Here is a 23461-nt window from a genome sequence, read left to right as displayed (position 1 = left end):
AATTTGTATGTAAAGATTTAAATAAAATACAGGAATCTTTGTATACCCAGAGATAAATAATTCTAGTAGAACCCTAGCCAAAATGCTGAAAAATACTCACCGCAGAGTCAAAGTGTAATCTCCCTGCATTTTTGTTGAGGCATCTCTGACCAAGAAGGTACCGTCTGGCATGTCCCGTAATTTGTCATTTACCTCCTCCCTGAAGAACAGAATTATAGGAAAAATGAAAAAAATGTAAGTGTTGGTTGTTCTTCTCACATATTATCACTAAGACTAGTTGGGAGGTAGGTACGTCTAAGGTTATAGAATCATGGGGGCTGCCAGAGGTCATTTAGTTCCTCCCCGTAGATATTTCTTTCTGTTTTGACTTTTGGTGTTATGCAATCTAAGGAGGGTATTTGATTTTTGAACTCTTCCAGGTTTCAACTGTCTGTAGGGAATAGTGTTTCCATTAAGCCTTTAGGGCTTCCTTAGGCAGGTATGAACTTGTAGAGTTTCAGAAAAAAACAACAGCTGTTTAGAAAGAAGATTAAGTTTAAGCAACAGTGGCAGCTGGGTCAGATCAGAGTGTGGATAATTTACTTAGTTCACAGCCTTTAATATAATATTCTCCAATTTGAATTTATACTGATAACAAATTCCTTCTGCAGAGCTGGTTTAGGCCTTTAAGGAACAACACTAGAAGACTCAAAGAAAATGGTAGAGCATAAAAGAAACTTGAATTATAGAACCACATGGTCTTAAAATATAAATTACATAGTATTTAAATATAACAGATCCTTTTATTGTACACTGCTAAAATTTAAATTTTCTGATCAATTTGAATATGAAATATATTAAGTCTTCCTTAAAAAATTAAATAAGGAGGGGCTTCCCTGGTGGCGCAGTGGTTGAGAGTCTGCCTGCCGTTGCAGGGGACATGGGTTCGTGCCCCAGTCCAGGAAGATCCCACTGCCGCGGAGCGGCTGAGCCCGTGAGCCATGGCCACTGAACCTGTGCGTCCGGAGCCTGTGCTCTGTAGCGCGAGAGGCCACAACAGTGAGAGGCCGCGTACAACAAAAAAAAAAAAAAAAAAAAAATTAAATAAGGAATTACCATATGACCCAGAAATTCCACTTCTGGGTATACACCCAAAGAACTGAAAGCAGAAACTTGAACAAACATTTATACACCAATGTTCACAGCAACATTATTCACAATAGCCCAAAGCTGTAACAATCCGAATATTCACCAAAGCCAAATGTCCAGATGAATGAATAAATAAAAATGTGGTATATACATATAATGGAATAGTATTCAGCCTTAAAAAGGAAATTCTGACACACGCTACAACATGGATGAACCTTGAAGACATTATGCTAAGTGAAATAAGCCAAACACAAAAGGACAAATGTTATATGGTTCCACTTATATGAGGTACCTAGAATAGTCAAATTCATAGAAAGAGAAGGCAGGATGATGCTTGCCAGGGGCTGGGGAGAACAGGAGGAAAGGAGAGTTAGTGTTTAATTGGTACAGAGCTTCACTTTGGGAAGATGAGAGTTCCAGAGACGGATGGTGGTGATGGTTGAACAATAATGTGAATGTACTTTATGCCACTGAACTGTATATTTAAAGATGGTTAAAATGATAAGGAAAAAAAAAGAAATGAGTGCTACTTTGTAATGGGAGAGAACAGACAAGAGAAAGAGAAGGACAAGCATATTGAGCAATATAGAAGCAACCTGGAATCTGACTTGGCAGAAATAGATAGGACTTTTTAAGAACAAGAAAATACAATGTTCAAATTTTAAAATATATATACATATATATTTTTTCCTTCTGTAAGTTCAAAGCTTCCCAAAACCACATTTTACCCAAAAAGCAAATCTATACTAGAGTCCTGTTTCTCAAAAGGAGGTGTATGAAGTGTGCATAAAAATCACCTGGGGAGGTTATAAATGCAGATTCCTGGACCCTACCCCATGACTCTTGTGCATGCAAAGATTGTGGAACCATTGCCTTAGAAACAGAAAAGGAAAATTAAGTACAGATAAATATCTTTTGTCCTAAAACACATGCACCTATCCTAAATGTATAGGTTTCATTTATTCAGAAGTCTATCCTCAATACAGTATTAAAAGTAATAATCACAGCCATAATTGAAAGATTTTCTTGTCACTTTTTTTGTGGGAAGAAAAGCATTTAGAAAATTTGAAAGGTTCTCCTAAACAATTTTTTAAATGGTAATCTTTAAATGACAACTTGTGGGGCATTAAAAATGTTTTATTTTAACTCATAATCTCAAAATTATTTTTTTAAACTTCATTCAATTATAGTACCCTTCTAGTTACCTTGAAATATCCCCCCAGTACCATTCTGCATCCTGAAGAGAAACAGAACCGTCCTTCATTCCATTTGTAATGGCTGAAGTCATTGGCTTAGGTGGCTTTGGTGGAAGAGCTAGAAGAGAAATGAATATTATTATTTTGTAGATGTAAATTATTATTTGTTTTCTAATTTCCTCAGTCAAACACAGCTCATTAACCAATGTACACTAAGATTCAAATAATTATAAATCAAATTAAGAGTTATTTTATGTTAAATGTTAAACATTAGCCAAAGAAAGAGTCCTTTTAGAACTCTACTAATAATTGCCTGAAAAAATGAAATATTTGAGCTATTTGCGTTTTCTTCCTTCTTATAAAGTACTAGCTTTTCGTTGGATTCCCTTCTCCTAGACCAGGGGTGGGGAATAGAGAATGTCTGTGCCACCATTCTTTCAAGGTGGCATTGTGAATGAGCGGCACTCCTTTCCTCCATGCCAGGAATTGGTCTCAAAATCCACGTCATTTTTTCTTTATGCAGTTTTTTTTTTGCCCCACCGCGCGGCCTGCGGGGATCTTAGTTCCCCAACCCGTGATTGAAACCATGCGCCTGCAGTGGAAGCGTGGAGTCTTAACCACTGGACTGCCAAGGAAGTCCCCTCAAAATCTGTGTCATTCATGCTTCCAGGCATCCATTATCAGTCCATCAGAGTGAGATAAAGTCTGTTTGTCATCCCTGCCTTAGGCAGAGGAGTAAATGAATTGCATGAATAGACACCATCCAAAATGGCTTTGAAAGCAGTGAGCTGATTCAGCTCAGTTCCCTGGTTCCCAGAAATACGTATTAAATGTCTATCATGCGCAAGAAAGTGATAAGAAGTGGGGATACAGACTTGAGTAAGCCACCGTCCCTGGCCTTGAAGAGTTTACAGCTTTGTGAAAATGTTTGCCATGATGGTCGTAATTAGACTGTCCATCTGGAGCATGCCCACTTTTGTCAGGCGCACTGGGGCTCCCTGGCCTTCCTGCCTCTCCAGTCCTGGCCCAATCTGCCCCCTACTTTATGATTTACTGACAATTATCATGAACCAGCTCTTCTCTAAATTTGAACATCACATCCTATGGTTTTGGTATTTTGTTTTTCACAGTATGTTCTTTCTCACTACTTTCCATAGTCTTCTCTGTACTTCATTTTTCAGAAAAGGATGATATGAGATCTGCTTTATTTAAAAATACTGACTAGGCACCACAGCCTCTGTAGCTGAGGGCTCAGTAGCTTGATCCCATGAAAAGGAGGAGCAAGGCCAGGCAAGTGGTTATTGGGAGAGGAGTAAGCTGTTCACGTGTGCGTTTATACCTATGCCTTTAACACGTTTCCATAAAAAGTATTAATAAAGAAATGGACATTGAGACACTAGTCCTGACTAAAAATCAATTGATTCTGCCTTTGTGATAACTATCAAAGGGTATGTTTCATTCACATAAGAGTACTTATTTTTCATTTTCTGGTGTTAATTTAAGAACACAATATAAAATACACACCAATTGACACAGACTGACTTCTGCACTTGACATAACCATTTACATCCATTCCTTACAGGAGACAGATTAAGTGTAAAAGATGGTCAATTTTGAGTTACAAAGGTTGCAGAAATGACTTTGGTAGGGTTGGGTAGTGCTTTGTCAAATGGATGTCATAGTTTATTACTAGTAAAGAGAAAGGAAATGTAGTTTGCATTACTGTGTCAGTTTTTCTAAAAAAAAACTTAATAGGGGCTCTATATTTAGTGGTCATATTAGGAAAAATGATAATCTGTAGAATGAATAGTTATGTTTTGTTACAACTAATACTTTCTTTGTTAAAAAGGTTGTATTGGCCATAAAAAGGAACGAAATTGGGTCATTTGTAGAGACATGGAGGGATCTAGAGACTGCCATACAGAGTGAAGTGAGTCAGAAAGAGAAAAACAAATATCGTATATTAACGCATATACGTGGAACCTAGAAAAATGGTACAGATGAACCGGTTTGCAGGGCAGAAATAGAGACACAGATGTAGAGAACAAACGTATGGACACCAAGGGGGGAAAGTGGCGGGGTGGTGGTGGTGTGATGCATTGGGAGATCAGGATTGACATATACACACTAATATGTATAAAATAGATAACTAATAAGAACCTGCTATATAAAAAAAAATAAATTAAATAAAATTCAAAAAAAAATAAAGGCTAAAAAAATGTATATTTGTACACACACACATAATAAATTAAGTAATTTTAAAAATAATAAAAAGGTTGTATTGGGACTTCCCTGGTGGTGCAGTGGTTAAGAATCCGCCTGCCAATGCAGGGGACACGGGTTTGAGCCCTGGTCTGGGAAGATCCCACATGCCGTGGAGCAACTAAGCCCATGTACCGCAACTACTGAAGCCCGCACACCTAGAGCCTGTGCTCCGCAACAAGAGAAGCCACCACAATGAGAAACCCACGCACTGCAATGAAGAGTAGCCCCTGCTCGCTGCAACTAGAGAAAGCCCACGCGCAGGAACGAAGACCCAATGTAGCCAAAAATAAATAAATAAATAAATAATTTTTTTTTAAAAAGCTTGTATTGAGTCTTCAATTTCAAGCGTGGCTTAAAATGTAAATATATCACATGATGCATTTAAATACAATGATGCCTCTGAAGCAGTCAAACAGCATTCGTTTTGTGTTTAGAACTACAGAAGAAAATCTCTTCAAATAAAATAGTTCTAAATTAGAAAAAAAAATAAACTTTTAATTCTAAACAGATGTCCAAAAAACTTCTCTCTCAAAAGACAACATGAAGCCCCTTCACAAACAATTCAGTCCAAAAGCCATTAAGGGAGAGCTGATCATGATGGCCAAGAGCTGGTGTCAGAGCCCAAAGCAGGTGAGGGAGGACTATGTCCATGTTTGAGGGCAGCTGCACAACAAGGATCTCAGAGCTCCAGCAGGGTGAGGAGGGAATCCTCAAGAGGGCAACTTGGCGTGGGGTGTTGAAGGTGAGTGAAGAAGAAGGGCAGTGGCCTGGGACCCGGGTGGCACAGAGTGTTGGAGACCAAGCTAACAAGGACACAGTCCTAGGAGGTGGGCATCCCAACACAGTGGGGCAAAGCCAGATTAGGATGCAAAGAATTTCTAATTGGGCAGGGGATGGGAGGGGGTAGGCAGAATGTAGCAATAACTATGAAAGACTGGGTAATACAGAGAAATGGATCAAATAAGTAGAACTACTATAGATAATAGGAGCTGGGGTTCTCACAGTCTAAAAAGGAAGTTACAGATATGGAAAGGCAGAAAAATAGAATGAACCCCCTGGTTTGGACTGCAATTGCAGCTATTGATGTGAACTCATGGAATTCAACAGATAGATAGATAGATAGATATAAATGTCTGTACTTATAGAAAATACAACTATTCCCTAGCTCTGTCCCCTGAGAGGTCCTGGGATCAGCAAAATCCTAATATGCACACCTAGCACCCAGATCTTGGTTTCTAATGCCATTCTGTACTAAAAGGAACCAGGGCTCTTTGAAGAAATGGCTGAGATTGGGCAGAGCAAGTACCGAATGTACCTGGAACATTATGTTGTGCTAAAAAGTAACCAAGTACTCAAAGAATGAGGGGCCATGACAAAAGAACAAAGAAGTCAGCTTGAAGGGGCTCCCACTACCAAATCTGGGATAACTGGAGCATCAATACAAATAACAATAGTAAGGGAATATAAGCCATTAAACAAAATAGGAATCTATGTGTCCACACAGATATAAATAAATAAATGAAAAAATTGAAAGATTAATGAGGAAGACATATAATTTCGAAGGCCTTCCCACAAATGCTTATTAATCACAAAAGTATTGAAAAAGACTAATATAATAGTGGAGAAACCTGACAAATATACCTTAATCAAAGTTACTACCAACAGTAATGGTGAGATCATGGGCCCCCAACAGGATGCATCACGGACACAACATCACTTCTGCCAAATACCTGCCATATATGCATAAGCTGAATCTAATCATGAGGAAATCAGACAAACCACAGACAAATCATCAGACAAACCACAACTGAAAGACATTCTACAAAATAACTGGCTTGGTGCTTCCCTGGTGGTGCAGTGGTTAAGAATCTGCCTGCCAATGCAGGGGACATGGTTCGAGCCCTGGCCCAGGAAGATCCCACATGCCACGGAGCAACTAAGCCCGTGCACCACACACCTAGAGCCTGTGCTCCGCAAGAAGAGAAGCCACCGCAATGAGAAGCCCACGCACCTCAACGAAGAGTAGCCCCCACTAGCCGCAACTAAAGAAAGTCCACACGCAGCAATGAAGACCCAACACAGCCAAAAATAAATAAAATAAATAGATTTATTTAAAAAAAAAGATTCCCTCTAAAAAAAGAAAAACAAAACTGGCTTAGAATCTTCAAAAATGTTAAGGTCATGAAAGTCAAGAAAGACTGAGGGACTGTTCCAGATTGAAGAAGACTAGAGAATCATGACAATTAAATACAATGTGTGAGTCTGGACTGGCTCCTTTTGTTATTAAAGACATTACTGGGACAATGGCAACACCTGAATGGGATCTGAGGATGAGATGGTAGTAATGCATCAATGTTAATTTTCTGATTTTGATAGTTGTATTGTGGTTACGTTGGAGAATGTTCTTATTGGTGGGAAATACACACAAACATGGTCATCATGGACTATCATGTCAGCAACCTACTCTGAATGGTTCAAGAAATCAAGTTCTTTGTATCGTACTTGCAACTTTTCTTTAAGTTTTAGATTGTTTCAAAAAAACTTCTTTTTTAATTAACAAAAAAGTTATAGATAATACTGTGGGGAAAGGGGAACAATGTGAATGTAAGAATGCAGTTGGTCCCCTATCTCACACCATATATGCAAATATTAACTCAAAATGGATCAAAGACCTAAATGTTAAGAGCCAAATGATATACCTGACAAAAAATTGTATCTAAAACACATAAAGAACCTTGCAACTTAACAGAAAAAAAAGTGACTAAAATTAAAAATGGGCAAAGGATCTGAATAGGTATCTCTCCAAAGAAGATATACAAATGGTCCACAAGCACATGAAAAGATATTCAATATCATTAGGCATCACAGAACTGAAAATCAAACTGCAATGAGATACCACTTCATACCCACTAGGATGACTATAATCAAAGAGACAGATAATAACAAGTGTTGGTGAGGATGTGGAGAAATTGGAACTTTCATACACTGCTGATGAAAATGTAAAATGATGCAACTGGTTGGAAAACAGTCTAGTAGTTCCTCAAAAGGTTAAACATACAATTACCATATAACCCAGCAATTTCAATCCTAGCTGTATATTTCAAGAGAAATGAAACATACAACCATACAAAAACTTGTATATAAATGTTCATAGCTATATTATTTATAATAGCCAAAAAGTGGAAACAACCCACATGAATAAATAAAATGTGGTGTGTGTGAGAATACATATACATATAATTAAATATATTTAATATTTAATTATAAATTAAAAGGCAGTAAAAAGGAATAAAACATGCTGTAACATGGATAAACCATGAAAACATTAGACTAAGTGAAAAAAGTCATGAAAGACCACATATTATATGATTCCATTGTCCAGAACATGAAAATCTATAGAAGACAAAGTAGAATAATGGTTGAGTTGAAGGGGAAAAGGGAATGACAGTTAATGTATGCAGTTATGTATGCAGGTTTCTTTGGGGGGTAATGAAAATGTTCCAAAATTGCTTGTGGTGATGGCTGCACAACTCTGTGAATATATTAAACGCTACTGAATCATATACTTTTTAAGTGGATGAATTGTATGGTATGTGAATTATATCTCAATAAAGCTGTTTTTTTTTTTTTAAAAATCAGGCTTCTGAAATCACTAGATGGGGGAGAGCTTGCTATAATCCATACTTTTTTTCTAATTGGCTACTTATTTATACTTATCTTCTTTGAAAAGGATGTGGCTTATAAAAGTAGCAACAGTTGGAACTATAATTTTGTAGAATTTAAAATTCTTCTACGTATAAGGATTAACAGTTTAAACGTGTGCTATACAAAAGCACTTTGCTATCACTATGAAAGGTACAAAGACAAGGCACTCAAAAGAACAAATCTAGAGGGAATGACACTTAGAAACACCTAACCATAATTCTCAGCAGAATGAGGTAAATAACTATAATAAAAGTAAAGTAAGGTGCAATGAAAACCCAGCAAAAGGAACAATTGATCCCCTCCTGGGAAAACTTCAAGTTCAAACACTGGGCTTCTCAAACCTAGTCCTTACTGAACTGAATGCCATGACCAGGAGGGCCCAACAAGAACCAATTCGCCTCCTTGAATCAGCAGGTAGGTTACAACCTAATCACCAAAAGGAGCCACAGAGACTTGCTGCTGTCTATATTCCTTCTCTGGGGGAGCTCTATACTGAACTGAGTTGACCAGCAGCTTGGGGAATCTGCTATTTATGGATAATGACAGTTTACTGATAGCTCCACCACCACCAAACAGATAATGACCACGTCACATGTATTACAGAGGGCTCCCATAGCCTCCTTAAAACTTGCTTGTCTCATCTGCAGAAATATAAGAAGAATGAAATGATTATAAAGCTGTTCCTACATAAAGTTGCTAAAAGAACACAATTAAGAATGAATGAAATACTGGCCTATTTCTACATTCTCATCTAATTAAACAAGTATTTATTGAATACCTTCTATGTTCTAAAAGCTGGGAATACAGCAATGAACTAGACAGACACAGTCTTTATACTTATGAACTTTATAATCCAAAAGGATAAACTTCAAGATAATTCATCATTCTTAAAATCATGAGTATGTTCAAATTTAGTTCAACTAAACTAACATGAGTCTTCAAACTAAATGTTCTGCTTTCTCTAGCAGTTGATCTCCCTCCCATGTAAATTATAGAATTTATTGGACGAAAGTAAGTAAAAATTTACCTTACAAAACCTTCTTATTACATGGAGATAAGCATATTTTTATCTATATGTCACTTCCAGATTATGATATTATAAATAAAGGGAAAAATTACAAATCACATACATTTTAATTAGGTCAAGTGGAACACATAAAGGGAGAAGCTAATTAGGGTACATTAATTACCTTTCAACCCCTTGACAAAGTGATTCTTGCACTGAGTAAGCACTGCAGTGCTGAGTGATAAATTAAATGCACCTGAGCAAATATTGGGCTGGCCAAAAAATTTGTTCATGTTTTTCCATAAGGTCTTACAGGAAAACCCAAAAGAACTTTTGGCCAACCCAATACCTTCCTACATAAGTATTCATAAAATACCTAGCACTTTTGTTTCTATCTAGTAGACAATGAACAGTACTTCTCTTCCCATTTTGAAAAATTATATTACAAGTTTTAAAATATTAGCCATACATAAAGATGTTTCAAATCCAGTTTTTAATATGTAGATATAAGAACAAACATGTACACATATATGTTTGTGTGTATGTATATACATGCATAAAAACATCTGGAAGAATACACAAACTGCTAATAGTGTATACAACAGGAATGTTGGGAGCAACACAGGAGAGCACTTTACCTATATATGCATGCTTTATTTATGTATGTTTAAAAAAAAAACCAAAAATGGTTATGAATAATTTTTCATTTTAATTTGTTGTGTTTTCTGACTTTTTAAAAAAAACTTTCAAAAATTCACTTTGATTTTTTTAATTAAAGAAAGTGTTCAGGGGCTACAATGCTGTAAAAAAATTATTTCTTTGGTCATAATCTACAAATAATGTACAAATAGAAGATTAAAGTATTGTATCAAGTTAAATGTACTGGGTTTCCCTGGTGGCACAGTGGTTAAGAATCTGCCTGCCAATGCAGGATACACGGGTTCAAGCCCTGGTCTGGTAAGATCCCACATGCCACAGAGCAGCTAAGCCTGTGCACCACAACTACTGAGCCTGTGCTCTAGAGCCTGCGAGCCACAATTACTGAGCCCAAATGCCACAACTACTGAAGCCTATGCACCTAGAGCCCATACTCCACAACGAGAAGCCACCGCAATGAGAAACCCACACACTGCAATGAAGAATAGCCCCTGCTTGCCGCAACTAGAGAAAGCCCGTGTACAGCAATGAAGACCCAACACAGCCAAAAATAAATTAATTAATTAAAAAAAAAACTACTAGAGCTAATAAATAAGTTTGGCAAAGTTGTAGTGGTCCAAGGTCAACACATAAAAGTCAGTTATATTTCTATAAACCAGCAATGAACAATCTGAAAGAAAATTAAGAAAACAATTCCATAAATAAGTGGAAACACATCTTAGGTTCACAGATGGACAAAAGCAATCTACAGATCCAATGTAATCCCTATCAAAATTGCCATAGGCTTTTTGTAGGACTAGAAAAAGCAATGAAATTCATATGGAATTAAAAGGGATCCTGAATAACCAAAATAATCTTGAAAAAGAACAACAAGGTTAGAAGATTCACACTTACCTGTTTTAAAACTTACTATAAAGCTACAGTAATCAAAACAGGATGATACTGGCAGAAGGACAGACACACAGACTAATGGAACAGAACTGACAAATCAGAAATAAACCCTCATACGTATATGGTAAACTGATTTAGGACAAGAGTCCAAAGACCATCTTTGGGAAAGTCTTTACAACATATGGGGCTGGGGAAACTGTATATTCATATGCAAAATAATGCAGTTAAACTCCTACCTCACGCTATAAAAAAAAAATTAATACAATCTGGATAAAGTCCTAAATGTAAGAGCCAAAACTACAAATATCTTAGAAGAAAATATATAGGGAAATCTTCACAACATTAGATTTGGTAATAATTTCTTGGATTTGACACCAAAAACACAGGCAAAAGGGAAAAAATAAACTGGAATTCATCAAAATTTAAAACTTTTAGGGACCTCCCAGGCAGTCCAGTGGTTAGGAGTCCACGCTCCCACTGCAGGGGGCACGGGTTCAATCCCTGGTTAGGGAACTAGATCCCGCATGCTGCAAGGTGTGGCCCAAAAATAAAGTTAAAAAAATTTTTTTTAACCTTTGTGCATCAAAGGACACCATGAAAAAAGTGAAAAAGACAACTCACAGAATGGGAGGAAGTATTTGCAAATCATATATCTACAAGGGTTTAATAATCAGAATACATAAAGAACAAACCAACCAAAAACAAACAACTGAATTTAAAAAATGGGCAAAGGACTCGAATATTATTGCTCCAAAGCAAATATACGAAAGGCTAATAAACACATGAAAAGATTATTATTAGTTATTAGAGAATTGCAAATCAAAACCACAATGAGTTATCACTTCATACCCATTAGGATGGCTATTATCAAAATAACAGAAAATAGCAAATGATGGCAAACATCTGAAGAAATTGGAACCCTGGTGCATTGGTGCTGGGAATGTAAAAATGGTACAGATGCTGTGAAAACAATTTGGTGGTTTCTTAAAAAGTTAAACATAAAATTACTAGATTATCCAGCAATTCCACTTGTAGGTATATACTAAAAGAATTAAAAGCAATGACTCAAACAGATACTTGTACACCAGTGTTCATAGCAGCATTATTCACAATAGCCAAAGGCAGAAACAAACCAGTGTCCATCAATAGAAGAACAGACAAATAAAATGTGGTATACACATATAAAGGAATATTATTCAGCCTTAAAAAAGAATGAAATTCTGATACAGGTTACAACATGAATAAATCCTGAATGCATAATGCTAATTGAAATAAGCCAGACAAAAAGGATAAATACTGTATATTTATCTCAACTTATAAAGTACCCAGAATAGGCAAATTAATAGAGACAGAAAGTAGAATAGAGGTTACCAGGAACTGTGGGGTGGGGAGAATGGAGGAATTATTGTCTAATAGGTACTAAGTTTCTGTTAGCGATGATGAAAAATTCTGAAAATTGATATTGGTACTGGTTGCACAACATTATGAATTTACTTAATGCCACTGAATTACACACTTAAAATGGTTAAAATTGGGCTTCCCTGGTGGCGCAGTGGTTGAGAGTCCGCCTGCCGATGCAGCGGACACAGGTTCATGCCCCGGTCCAGGAAGATCCCACGTGCCGTGGAGCGGCTAGGCCCGTGAGCCATGGCCGCTGAGCCTGTGCGTCTGGAGCCTGTGCTCCGCAACGGGAGAGGCCACAACAGTGAGAGGCCTGCGTACCGCCAAAAAAAAAAAAAAAAGAATATACCACCCCAAAGTATGCCACTTTGGCATGAGGATTATTTTGAGCTGAAGGCAATTAAGAAACAGAAGACACAAGAGGAACTCTCTGCCCTCCCCTTTTCTGTCTAAAGGCAGGGCATATATTTCTATTTGTAAAGACATCTCCCTCTCCCATACCAGGAAGACGAGAATGACTCAATCACCAGAAATGACTTTTATCACAGGAGACAGCACCAACTGGAGTCTGCATAAACAAACCTTACTAAAATGACCCTTATCTTCCATTAATTTCCCCATATATTTACCTTCCCACAATTTACTACCCCTAGAATCCCAAATCCTTTTAACTTTGTCTAGTCACTTCTCCACAATTTATCACCCTTTCTTAAAATGGTATACAAGCTCTCACTGATTTTTCAAAAAGATTTTAAAAATAGACAAATATTTAGCTAGACTTACCAAGAAAAAAAGAGAGAGGACTCAAATAAAATCAGAAATGAAAGGGAAGACATTAGCACTGATACCACAGAAATACAAAGGATCATAAGAGACTACTACGAATAATTACATGTCAAAAAACTGGACAACCCAGAAGATATGGAAACATTCCTAGAAACATACAACCTATTAAGACTGAATCATGAAGAAACAGAAAACATGAACAGACCAGTTACTAGCAAGGAGATCGAATCAGTAACAAAAATCACCCCAACAAACAGAAGTCCAGGGCCAGACGGCTCCACTAGTGAGTTCCACCAAACATTTTAAAAAGAATGAATACCAATCCTTCTCAAACTCTTAACAAATAATAGAAGAGGAAGGCCAATATCTCCAATGAACATAGATGCAAAAATCATCACCAAAATATTAGCCAACTGAATTCAACAATACATTAACAGGATCATACATCATGATCAAGTGGGATTTATTCCAGGAATGCAAGGATGGTTCAACATCCATAAAGCACCATGTTGTGATATACCACATGAACAAAATGAAGGATAAAAGTTATATGATCATCTCAATAGATGCAGAAAAAGCATTTGACAAAACTGAACATCTGGGCTTCCCTGGTGGTGCAGTGGTTGAGAGTCCGCCTGCCGATGCAGGGGACACGGGTTCGTGCCCCCTTCCGGGAGGATCCCACATGCCGCAGAGAGGCTGGGCCTGTGAGCCATGGTTGCTGAGCATGCACATCCGGAGCCTGTGCTCCGCAACAGGAGAGGCCACAGCAGTGAGAGGCCTGCGTACTGCAAAAAAAAAAAAAAAACTGAACATCTATTAATGATAAAAACTCTCAACAAGGTGGGTACAGAGGGGGGACTTCCCTCATGGTCCAGTGGCTAAGACTCTGCGCTCCCAATGCAGGGGCCTCAGGTTTGATCCCTGGTCAGGGAACTAGATCCCACATGCTGCAACTAAGTGTTCAATGCCGCAACTAAAAATCCTGAATGCCACAACTAAAGATCCCACATGCCACAACGAAGATCCCACATGCCACAACTAAGACGTGAGGCAGCCAAATAAATAAATATGTTTTTTTAAAAAAAGGTGGGTACAAAGGGAACATACCTCAACACAATAAAGACCATATATGATAAGCCCACAGCTAACATCATATGCAATAATAAAAAGCTGAAAGCTTTTTTAAGGAACAAGACTTATTTATTTATGGTTGCATTGGGTCTTGTGCTGTGCGCGGGCTTTCTCTAGTTGCAGCGAGCAGGGGCTACTCTTCATTGCGGTGTGTGGTCTCCTCATTGTGGTGGCTTCTCTCGTTGTGGAGCACAGGCTCTAGGCACACAGGCTTCAGTAGTTGTGGCATGCAGGCTCAGTAGTTGTGGCTCACGGGCTCTAGAGTGCAGGCTCAGTAGTTGTGGCACGTGGGCTTAGTTGCTCTGCGGCATGTGGGATCTTCCAGGACCAGGGCTCGAACCCATGTCCCCTGCATTGGCAGGCAGGTTCTTAACCACTGTGCCACCAGGGAAGCCCAACAAGACAACTTTTATTCACCACTTTTATTCAAAACAGTTTTGAAAGTCCTAGCCAGGGCAATTAGGCAAAAAAAAAAAAAAAGAAAAGGTATCCAAATTGGACAGGAAGAAGTAAAATTGTCTCTATTTGCAGATGACAATATATTACGTATAGAAAACCCTAAGGACTCCACAAAAAAAAACTGTTAGAACTAATAAACTCAGTATAGCTGTAAGATACAAAGTCAATATATAAAAACCAATTGCATTTCTATACTAATAATGAGCCATAAGAAAGAGAAATTAAGAAAACAATCCCATTTACAACTGGATCAAAAAGAATAAAATACCTAAGAATAAATTTAACCAAGGAGGTAAAAGATCTCTACACTGAAAACTATAAGGCACTGATGAAAAAAACTAAAGACACAACTAAATGGAAAGATATTCCACACTTATGGATTGGAAGAAAACTGTTAAAATGTTCATACAACCCAAAGCAATCTACAGATTCAATGCAATCCCTATCCAAATTCCAATGGCGTTTTTCACAGAAATAGAAGAAACAATCCTAAAACTGGCACGGAACTACAAAAGACCCCAAAGAGTCAAAGCAATCTTGAGAAGGAATAACAAAGCGGGAGGCTTCGAACTTCCTGAACACAAACTATATTACAAAGCTAAAGCAATCAAAACAGTATGGTATTTAGCATAAAAACAGACACATACGTCAATGGAATGAAATAGCCCAGAAATAAACCCACACACAAGGTTAATTAATTTATGTCAAAAGAGCCAAGGATATACAAAGGGGAAAGGGCAGCCTCTTCAATAAATGGTGCGGAGAAAACTGGACAGCCACATGCAAAAGAGTGAAACTGGACCACCATCTTACACCATACACAAAAATCAACTCAAAATGGATTAAACACTCAAATATAAGAGCTGAAACCATAAAATTCCCAGAAGAAAACAGAAGGTAAGCTCCTTGACATTAGTCTTGGTGATGGTTTCCTGGATTTGACACCAAAACCAAAGGCAACAAAAGCAAAAATCAACAGGTGGGACTACATCAAACTAAAAAGCTTCTGTACAGCAAAGGAAGCCATCAACAAAATGAAAAAGCAACCTACAGAATGGGAGAAAATATTTGCAAATCATAAATCTGATGAGACAGTAATACCTAAAATATATTAGGGACTTCCCTGGTGGTCCAGTGGTTAAGGCTCTGCGCTCCCAATGCAGGGGGCCCGGGTTCAACCCCTGGTCAGAGACTAGATCCTGCATGTCGCAACTAAAGATCCCGTGTGCCACAACTAAAGATCCCTCATGCTGCAATGAAGATCCCACACACGGCAACAAAGATCCTATGTGCTGCAACTAAGACCCAGGACAGCCAAATAAATAAATAAATAATTTTAAAAATAAATAAAATATATTTTAAAACTTATGCAACTCAATAGCAAAAAATCTGATAAAAAATGGGCAGAGGGGACTTCCCTGGTGGGACAGTGGTTAAGAATCCGCCTGCCAATGCAGGGGACACGGGTTCGAGCCCTGGTCCAGGAAGATCCCACATGCTGCGGAGCAACTAAGCCCGGGCGCCACAACTACTGAAGCCGCGTGCTCTATGGCCCACGTGCTGCAACTACTGAGCCCGTGTGCTACAACTACTGAAGCCTGCGCACCTAGGGCCAATGCTCTGTGACAAGAGAAGCCACCGCAATGAGAAGCCCGTGCACAGCAACAAAGACCCAATGTGGCCCAAAAATAAATTAATTTAAAAAAATGGGCAGAGGATCTGAATATCCATTTTTCCAAAAAGACATCCCGATGGCCAACTGTTACATGAAAAGGTGCTCAACATCACTAATTATCAGGAAAATCCAAATCAAAACTACGAGATATCATGTCACATCTGTTACAATGGCTATTATCAAAGACAAGAGGGAAGCTTCCCTGGTGGCCCAGTGGTTGAGAGTCCGCCTGCCGATGCAGGGGACACGGGTTCGTGCCCCGGTCCGGGAAGATCCCACATGCCGCGGAGCGGCTGGGCCTGTGAGCCATGGCCGCTGAGCCTGCGCGTCTGGAGCCTGTGCTCCGCAACGGGAGAGGCCACAACAGTGAGAGGCCCGCATACCGCAAAGGAAAGAAAGAAAAAAAAAAGACAAGAGGGGCTTCCCTGGTGGTGCAATGGTTAAGAATCCGCCTGCCAATGCAGGGCACATGGGTTTGAGCCCTGGTCCGGGAAGATGCCACATGTCTCAGAGTAACTAAGCCCGTGCATCACAACTACTGAGCCTTCGCTCTACAGCCCATGCACCACAACTACTGAGCCTGTGTGCCACAGCTACTGAAGCCTGCACACCTAGAGCCCGTGCTCCACACAAGAAGCCACCAAAATGAGAAGCCCGTACAACACAACGAGGAGTAGACCCCGCTCGCCACAACTAGGGAAAGCCCACACGCAGCAACAAATACCCAACGCAGTCAAAAATTTAAAAATTTTAAAAGGACAAGAAATAACAAGTGTTGGCAAGGATGTGAAGAAAAGAAAACCCTTGTGTATTGTCAGTGGGAATGTAAATTGGTACAGCAACTATGGAAAACAGTATGAATGTTCCTCAAAAAATTAAAAATAGAATTAATGTATGAACCAGCAACTCCACTTCTGGGTATTTATCCCCCAAAAATGAAAACACTAACTCAAAAAGATATATGCACCCCCATGTTCACTGCAGCATTATTTACAGTAGCCAAGATATGGAAAACAACCTAAGTGTCCACTGATGGATGAATGGATAAAGAAAATATATACAATGGAGGGAATTCCCTGGATGTCCAGTGGTTAGGACTCGGTGCTTTCAGGCTTTCACTGCTGTGGCCCAGGTTCGATCCCTGGTCAGAAAACTAATATCCCGGCAAGCCACGTGGCTCGGCCAAAAAAAAAAAAAAAGAAAATATATACAATGGAATATTATTCAGTCATAAAAAGAAGATAATCCTGCCATTTGTGACAACATGGATGGACCTTGAGGGCATTATGCTAAGTGAAATAAGACAGAGAAAGACAAATACTGTATGATCTCACTTATATATAGAATCTGAAAAAAAAAGAAAAAGAATGAAAAAAACAGAACTCATAGAGAGAACAGATTGGTGATTGCCAGAGGAAAGGGATGAGAGATGGGTGAAATAGGTAAAGGTGGCAAAAAGATACAAACTTCCAGTTATAAAATTAATAAGTCCTAGGGATATAATGTACAGCATGGTGACCATAGTTAATAATACTATATTGTATATTTGAAAGTTGCTAAGAGAATATATCTTAAAAGTTCCCATCATGAGAAAAAAAATTGTAACTATATGTGATGATAGATGTTAACTAGACTTGTGATCACTTCACAATATATACATATATCAAATCATTATGTTGTACACCTGAAACTAATATAATGTTATATATCAATTATAGTCCAATTTAAAAGAAAAGAAAATTTTAAAAATATGGCATACAAGCTCTCAAGCCTAACTGCTTCTTTGGGTTTTCACTTCTTTTCTGTGACATTCCTGTGTATATATGAGGAGTAAACCTTTTCTTTTGTTAATCCGGCATTTGTCAGTTTAATTAGCAATCCCCAGTAACTAAACCTATGAGGGTAGAGAAAAAGGTTTTTTTCTCCCTCAAAGGTGATATAGTGGGCACCAAAAATATTTATTAGGCATTCACAGGATATTTCAGTTATCACTAAACCAGACCTAAGTAACATATGCAGAACCAAAAGGCAAACATAAAAGCAGTCATCTCTGTACTAGGGAAAAAGTCCTTAGCACCTCTGGCTTAGTCAGCTGTTACTGGTAGTTTAGTATAACCAGAGATGGCAAACTAGTAAATCAGAAATTGTTTTTAGGGCTTCCCTGGTGGCGCAGTGGTTGAGAGTCCGCCTGCCGATGCAGGGGACACGGGTTCGTGCCCCGGTCCGGGAAGATCCCACATGCCGTGGAGCAGCTGGGCCCGTGAGCCATGGCCTCTGAGCCTGCGCGTCCGGAACCTGTGCTCCGCAACGGGAGAGAGGCCACAACAGTGAGAGGCCCGTGTACCGCAAAAAAAAAAAAAAGAAATTGTTTTTATTTTCATAAAGAAAAAGAAAAAATAAACTATTAATTCATGTTTACTCTTTACAGTTAATTCATTTAAGCTATATTTAGATACTGGTTCTGATCAATCAACTAAAAGTAAAAAAGGAATTTGCAATGCTCTCTTAAAATCTTTCTGTATCAACCTCTTACATTTTTTAAATTCTTAATATTTACCCTCTAAATAGTAAATCTTATCTTCTACAAATATCCTTGACATAAAAATTCTGTTTAAGAAAAGTGTTTCATTCATATAAACCTTTGCTGTATGGTACTGAGGGTACTGTGTTTAAGTACTAAGTAAATAAAGAAATTATCCTGTTAAGTGTAGTCAAAGGCAAATGATGTTATCAAGTACACATAACAAACCTGAAATATTTCATCAGATGATAAATTCTGACTACCTGAATAGAAAGTGTTATCCATGGTACTTTAAATGACCATTTTATTTAAAAAGTACTCTGAATTTCTAGAAACATCAAACTAGCTATTACTAACCACTGCTAAGGAACCAGAGAACAAGAGAAAAATTCCCAGTACATATATTTGTGAATAATCTGAAATTATACAAGGTTTTAAACACAAAAGTTATAAAATGAAATAATTCTATTAAAATACAGTTCTAAACTCATGAACCTATTTCATTTTAGAGAAATTTTTAAAAAAGAATTAGAACTACTCTGGATGTTGATATAATCTTAGATATAGAAAAAAGCTTAGAAAAGAACGACTGGTTGATCAGGCTATCCAGAGGAAAAAAACAACTATATTCAGAGGGAAGGAAAACTTTTACGTAAATTAAATCTTCAGCTTTTTGAAAACCTAAAAATAAAATTATGGGAACATGAGGAGAGAAAGAAACAAAAACAACATTTCATCCTTCTAAAAGAAAAACAACTGACACCTTTAACCAACCTCTTTTTCAAGGATAATGATTAAAACAAAATTTTGCCCCCAGCACCAGTGAGCTGCCACATTCAAATCCAGACTTCACAGACTATTTGGCATACAACAATGAATTACAGAACAATTTTGCTCACATATGGACAAATGCTATTTTTCTCCACTGAAATTATTTCTCTGTAGTATGCTCATTAGTAACACTGACCCTTTCCTATGTCCCAATAACCAACCTGCTTTGTGAGCTAAATCCCAATTCCAAATCAGATGTTGCTGGCAAAACTAATCTCCGAATGAAAACAGTACATAAGCCAGTCACAACACAGAATTTGGTTTGTATGTTACTGACATTGAGACAGAAAACTGCAATTTCCAACAGGTATTTTTAGTTGAGCTTCTTGGCTCAGCAAAACTGAAGCTATGATCTTATCTTTAGAAACATATATGTTATTTTCTTAAAATTATATTGCTGATTTTTTCTTTGAAAATGTATGTTTCTAAAAGACTGTCTCACAACCAAAAAAATGATTTTAACAATTGGTAGAAGTAACATTTAATTAATAATTCAAGGTTAAAACATTTAGATTGAAATAGTAATGTGATTTCCCCTCCCTTTGTGCCTTTCCCCAAGCTAGAGACAGAGTTCCTTCTGATTTCAATTTTTTTTAAGATTTATTTATTTATTTGTTTGTTTATTTTAGGCTGCACTGGGTCTTAGTTGTGGCACACAGGATCTTTCATTGCGGCGTGCGGGCTTCTCTCTAGTTGTGGCGTGTGGGTTTTTTCCCTCTAGTTGTAGCGCGGGCTCCAGAGCATGTGGGCTACGTAGTTTGCGGCATGCGGGCTCTAGTTGTGGCGCGAGCTCAACAGTTGTGGTGCGAGCTCAACAGTTGTGGTGTGTGGGCTTAGTTGCCCCGTGGCATGTGAGATCTTAGTTCCCTGACCAGGGATCGAACCCGCGTCCCCTGCATTGGAAGGCAGATGCTTTACCACTGGACCACCAGGGAAGTCCCTCAATTTATTTTGACACTGCCTTTTTTTGTCCACTCACATGATATAATTTAGGTAAACAACAGTTTCTTCAGTTAGTTAACTGTTTTGAAGATTCTAATAATAATAATAATAATATCATCTTCCTGATAGCAATGAATTCATTATATTTTCAAAGATTTCTCCAACTGGAAAATACGATGATTACAATATGATAAGTTTTAGACATATTTCATTCAAATAAATAGAATAATGTTCCTTAGTATTGCTCACAAACACACAGAAAACTACTGGTCTAAAATAAAATCTCCAGACTTGGCCATAATCCAGCAATGTAACTTTGAACAATCCTCTTAAACTCTCGTCTTCTTATCTATAAAATGTTTGATTACGTCTAAATAGTTCCTCCTGTCCTTATATTTGGCTATCCAAAAGAGACAGTATCTTAGGCAGATTTCATTTAAAGTTTGCTGTGTACCATGAGTCATATTCCCAACTGGTAAGCTAAATGCAATTATGAAGACTATATTTCTAGGTGTTTTTTTTTTAACATCTTTATTGGGGTATAATTGCTTTACAATGGTGTGTTAGTTTCTGCTTTATAACAAAGTGAATCAGTTATACATATACATATGTTCCCATATGTCTTCCCTCTTGTGTCTCCCTCCCTCCCACACTCCCTATCCCACCCCTCCAGGCTGTCACAAAGCACCGAGCCAATATCCCTGTGCCATGCGGCTGCTTCCCACTAGCTATCTACCTTACTACGTTTGTTAGTGTGTATATGCCCATGACTCTCTCTCGCCCTGTCACAGCTCACCCTTTCCCCTCCCCATAACCTCAAGTCCATTCTCTAGTAGGTCTGCGTCTTTATTCCTGCCTTATCCCTAGGTTCTTCATGACATTTTTTTTCTTAAATTCCATATATATGTGTTAGCATACAGTATTTGTCTTTTTCTTTCTGACTTACTTCACTCTGTATGACAGACTCTAGGTCTATCCACCTCATTATAAATAGCTCAATTTCGTTTCTTTTTATGGCTGAGTAATATTCCACTGTATATATGTGCCACATCTTCTTTATCCATTCATCCGATGATGGGCACTTAGGTTGTTTCCATCTCCGGGCTATTGTAAATAGAGCTGCAATGAACATTTTGGTACATGACTCTTTTTGAATTTTGGTTTTCTCAGGGTATATGCCCAGTAGTGGGATTGCTGGGTCATATGGTAGTTCTATTTGTAGTTTTTTAAGGAACCTCCATACTGTTCTCCATAGTGGCTGAACCAATTCACATTCCCACCAGCAGTGCAAGAGTGTTCCCTTTTCTCCACACCCTCTCCAGCATTTATTGTTTCTAGATTTTTTGATGATGGCCATTCTGACTGGTGTGAGATGATATCTCATTGTAGTTTTGATTTGCATTTCTCTAATGATTAATGATGTTGAGCATTCTTTCATGTGTTTGTTAGCAGTCTGTATATCTAGGTGTTCATAAAAAGAACAACCAGAACCAAAAAAATAGCATTAATATTTTTTAAAGTGAACAACGGAACTGAAGAAAACTAGGATTAGACTTTAGGGGGAGAGAGGGATTAGCAAAACAGAGGAGGGAACTCCTTCCAACTCATTGTATGATGCCAGTATAACTCTGATACCAATACCAGAAAAAGACAACGCAAGAGAAGAAAACTATAGACACAATATCCCTTAGGAACACAGAATCAAAAATCCTCTACTAAATACTAGCAAACCAAATCCAGCAACACATAAAAAGTATTATATACCATGACCAAGTGAGATTTGTTCCAGGAATGCAAGGTTGGTTCAACAAACAAAAATCAATCAATGTAATACACCATATTAACAGAATAAGAATAAAGGTTTGGTCATCACAGTAGATGCAGAAAAAGCATTTGACAATATCAAACACCGTTTCAAGATAAAAACACTCAACAAACTAGGAGTAGATGGGATTTTCCTCAACCTGATAAAGGGCATCTATGAAAAAACGCACAGCTAACATGATACTTAATGGTGAAAGACTGAATGCTTTCCCCTAAATCAGGAACAATACAAGGATGTTTTTTCTTGCCATTTCTATGTAATACTACTGGAGGTTCTCACCAGAGCAATTAGGGAAATAAAATATATAAAAGGCATCCAGATTGGAAAGGAAGAAGTAAAACTATGTCTATTTGCATACAGAAAATTACAAGAAATACACACACAAAAAAAACACTATTAGAGCTAACAAACAAGCTCAGCAAGATTGCAGGACACAAGATCAACATACAAAAATCAATTGAGGGGACTTCCCTGGTGGCGCAGTGGTTAGGAATCCGCCTGCCAATGCAGGGACACGGGTTCGAGCCCTGGTCCGGGAAAATCCCACATGCCGCGGAGCAACTAAGCCCATGTGCCACAACTACTGAGCCTGCGTTCTAGAGCCCACGAGCCACAACTACTGAGTGCGCGTGACACAACTACTGAAGCCCATGTGCCTAGAGCCCACGCTCTGCAACGAGAAGCCACCGCAATGAGAAGCCCACACACCGCAATAAAGAGTAGCCCCCACTAGCTGCAACTAGAGAAAGCCCGTGTGCAGCAACAAAGACCTAATGCAGCCATAAATAAATAAACTTTTTTTTTTAGAAAATCTATTGAGGGACCTCCCTGGTGGTCCAGTGGTTAAGACTCCATGCTTCCACTGCAGAAGGAGCAGGTTCGATCTCTCATCAGGGAACTAAGATCCCACATGCCGCGTGGTACGGCCAAAAAAGAAAAAAAAAAAACTTGTAAGCCTCTATAATCATATCCCAAAAAAACCCACTATTAACGATTTAGCTAATAAACTCACAATCAAAAATGAAATTAAGAAAACAAT

The 23461-nt window shown here is 38.1% G+C and overlaps 1 protein-coding gene across 3 annotated transcripts in view; it reads right to left on the bottom strand.

The window, feature by feature from the left end:
* Positions 1-23461, bottom strand: part of LOC309958217 (phosphatidylinositol 3-kinase regulatory subunit gamma) — a gene marked incomplete at both ends in the record, with an annotated part of 81155 nt that overhangs the window by 31901 nt on the left and 25793 nt on the right. For all 3 annotated transcript variants that reach the window (XM_082833916.1, XM_082833917.1, XM_082833918.1), the window contains 2 exons: positions 101-199; positions 2334-2442. In XM_082833916.1, coding sequence (XP_082690042.1) covers positions 101-199; positions 2334-2442 — 208 coding nt within the window. The remainder of the gene's footprint in view (positions 1-100; positions 200-2333; positions 2443-23461) is intronic.

Source organism: Leucopleurus acutus (genome assembly GCF_964270905.1).
Source record: "Leucopleurus acutus genome assembly, chromosome: 2".
NCBI classification, from domain to species: Eukaryota; Metazoa; Chordata; class Mammalia; order Artiodactyla; family Delphinidae; genus Leucopleurus; species Leucopleurus acutus.
This window is presented reverse-complemented; position numbering and strand designations above follow the sequence as displayed.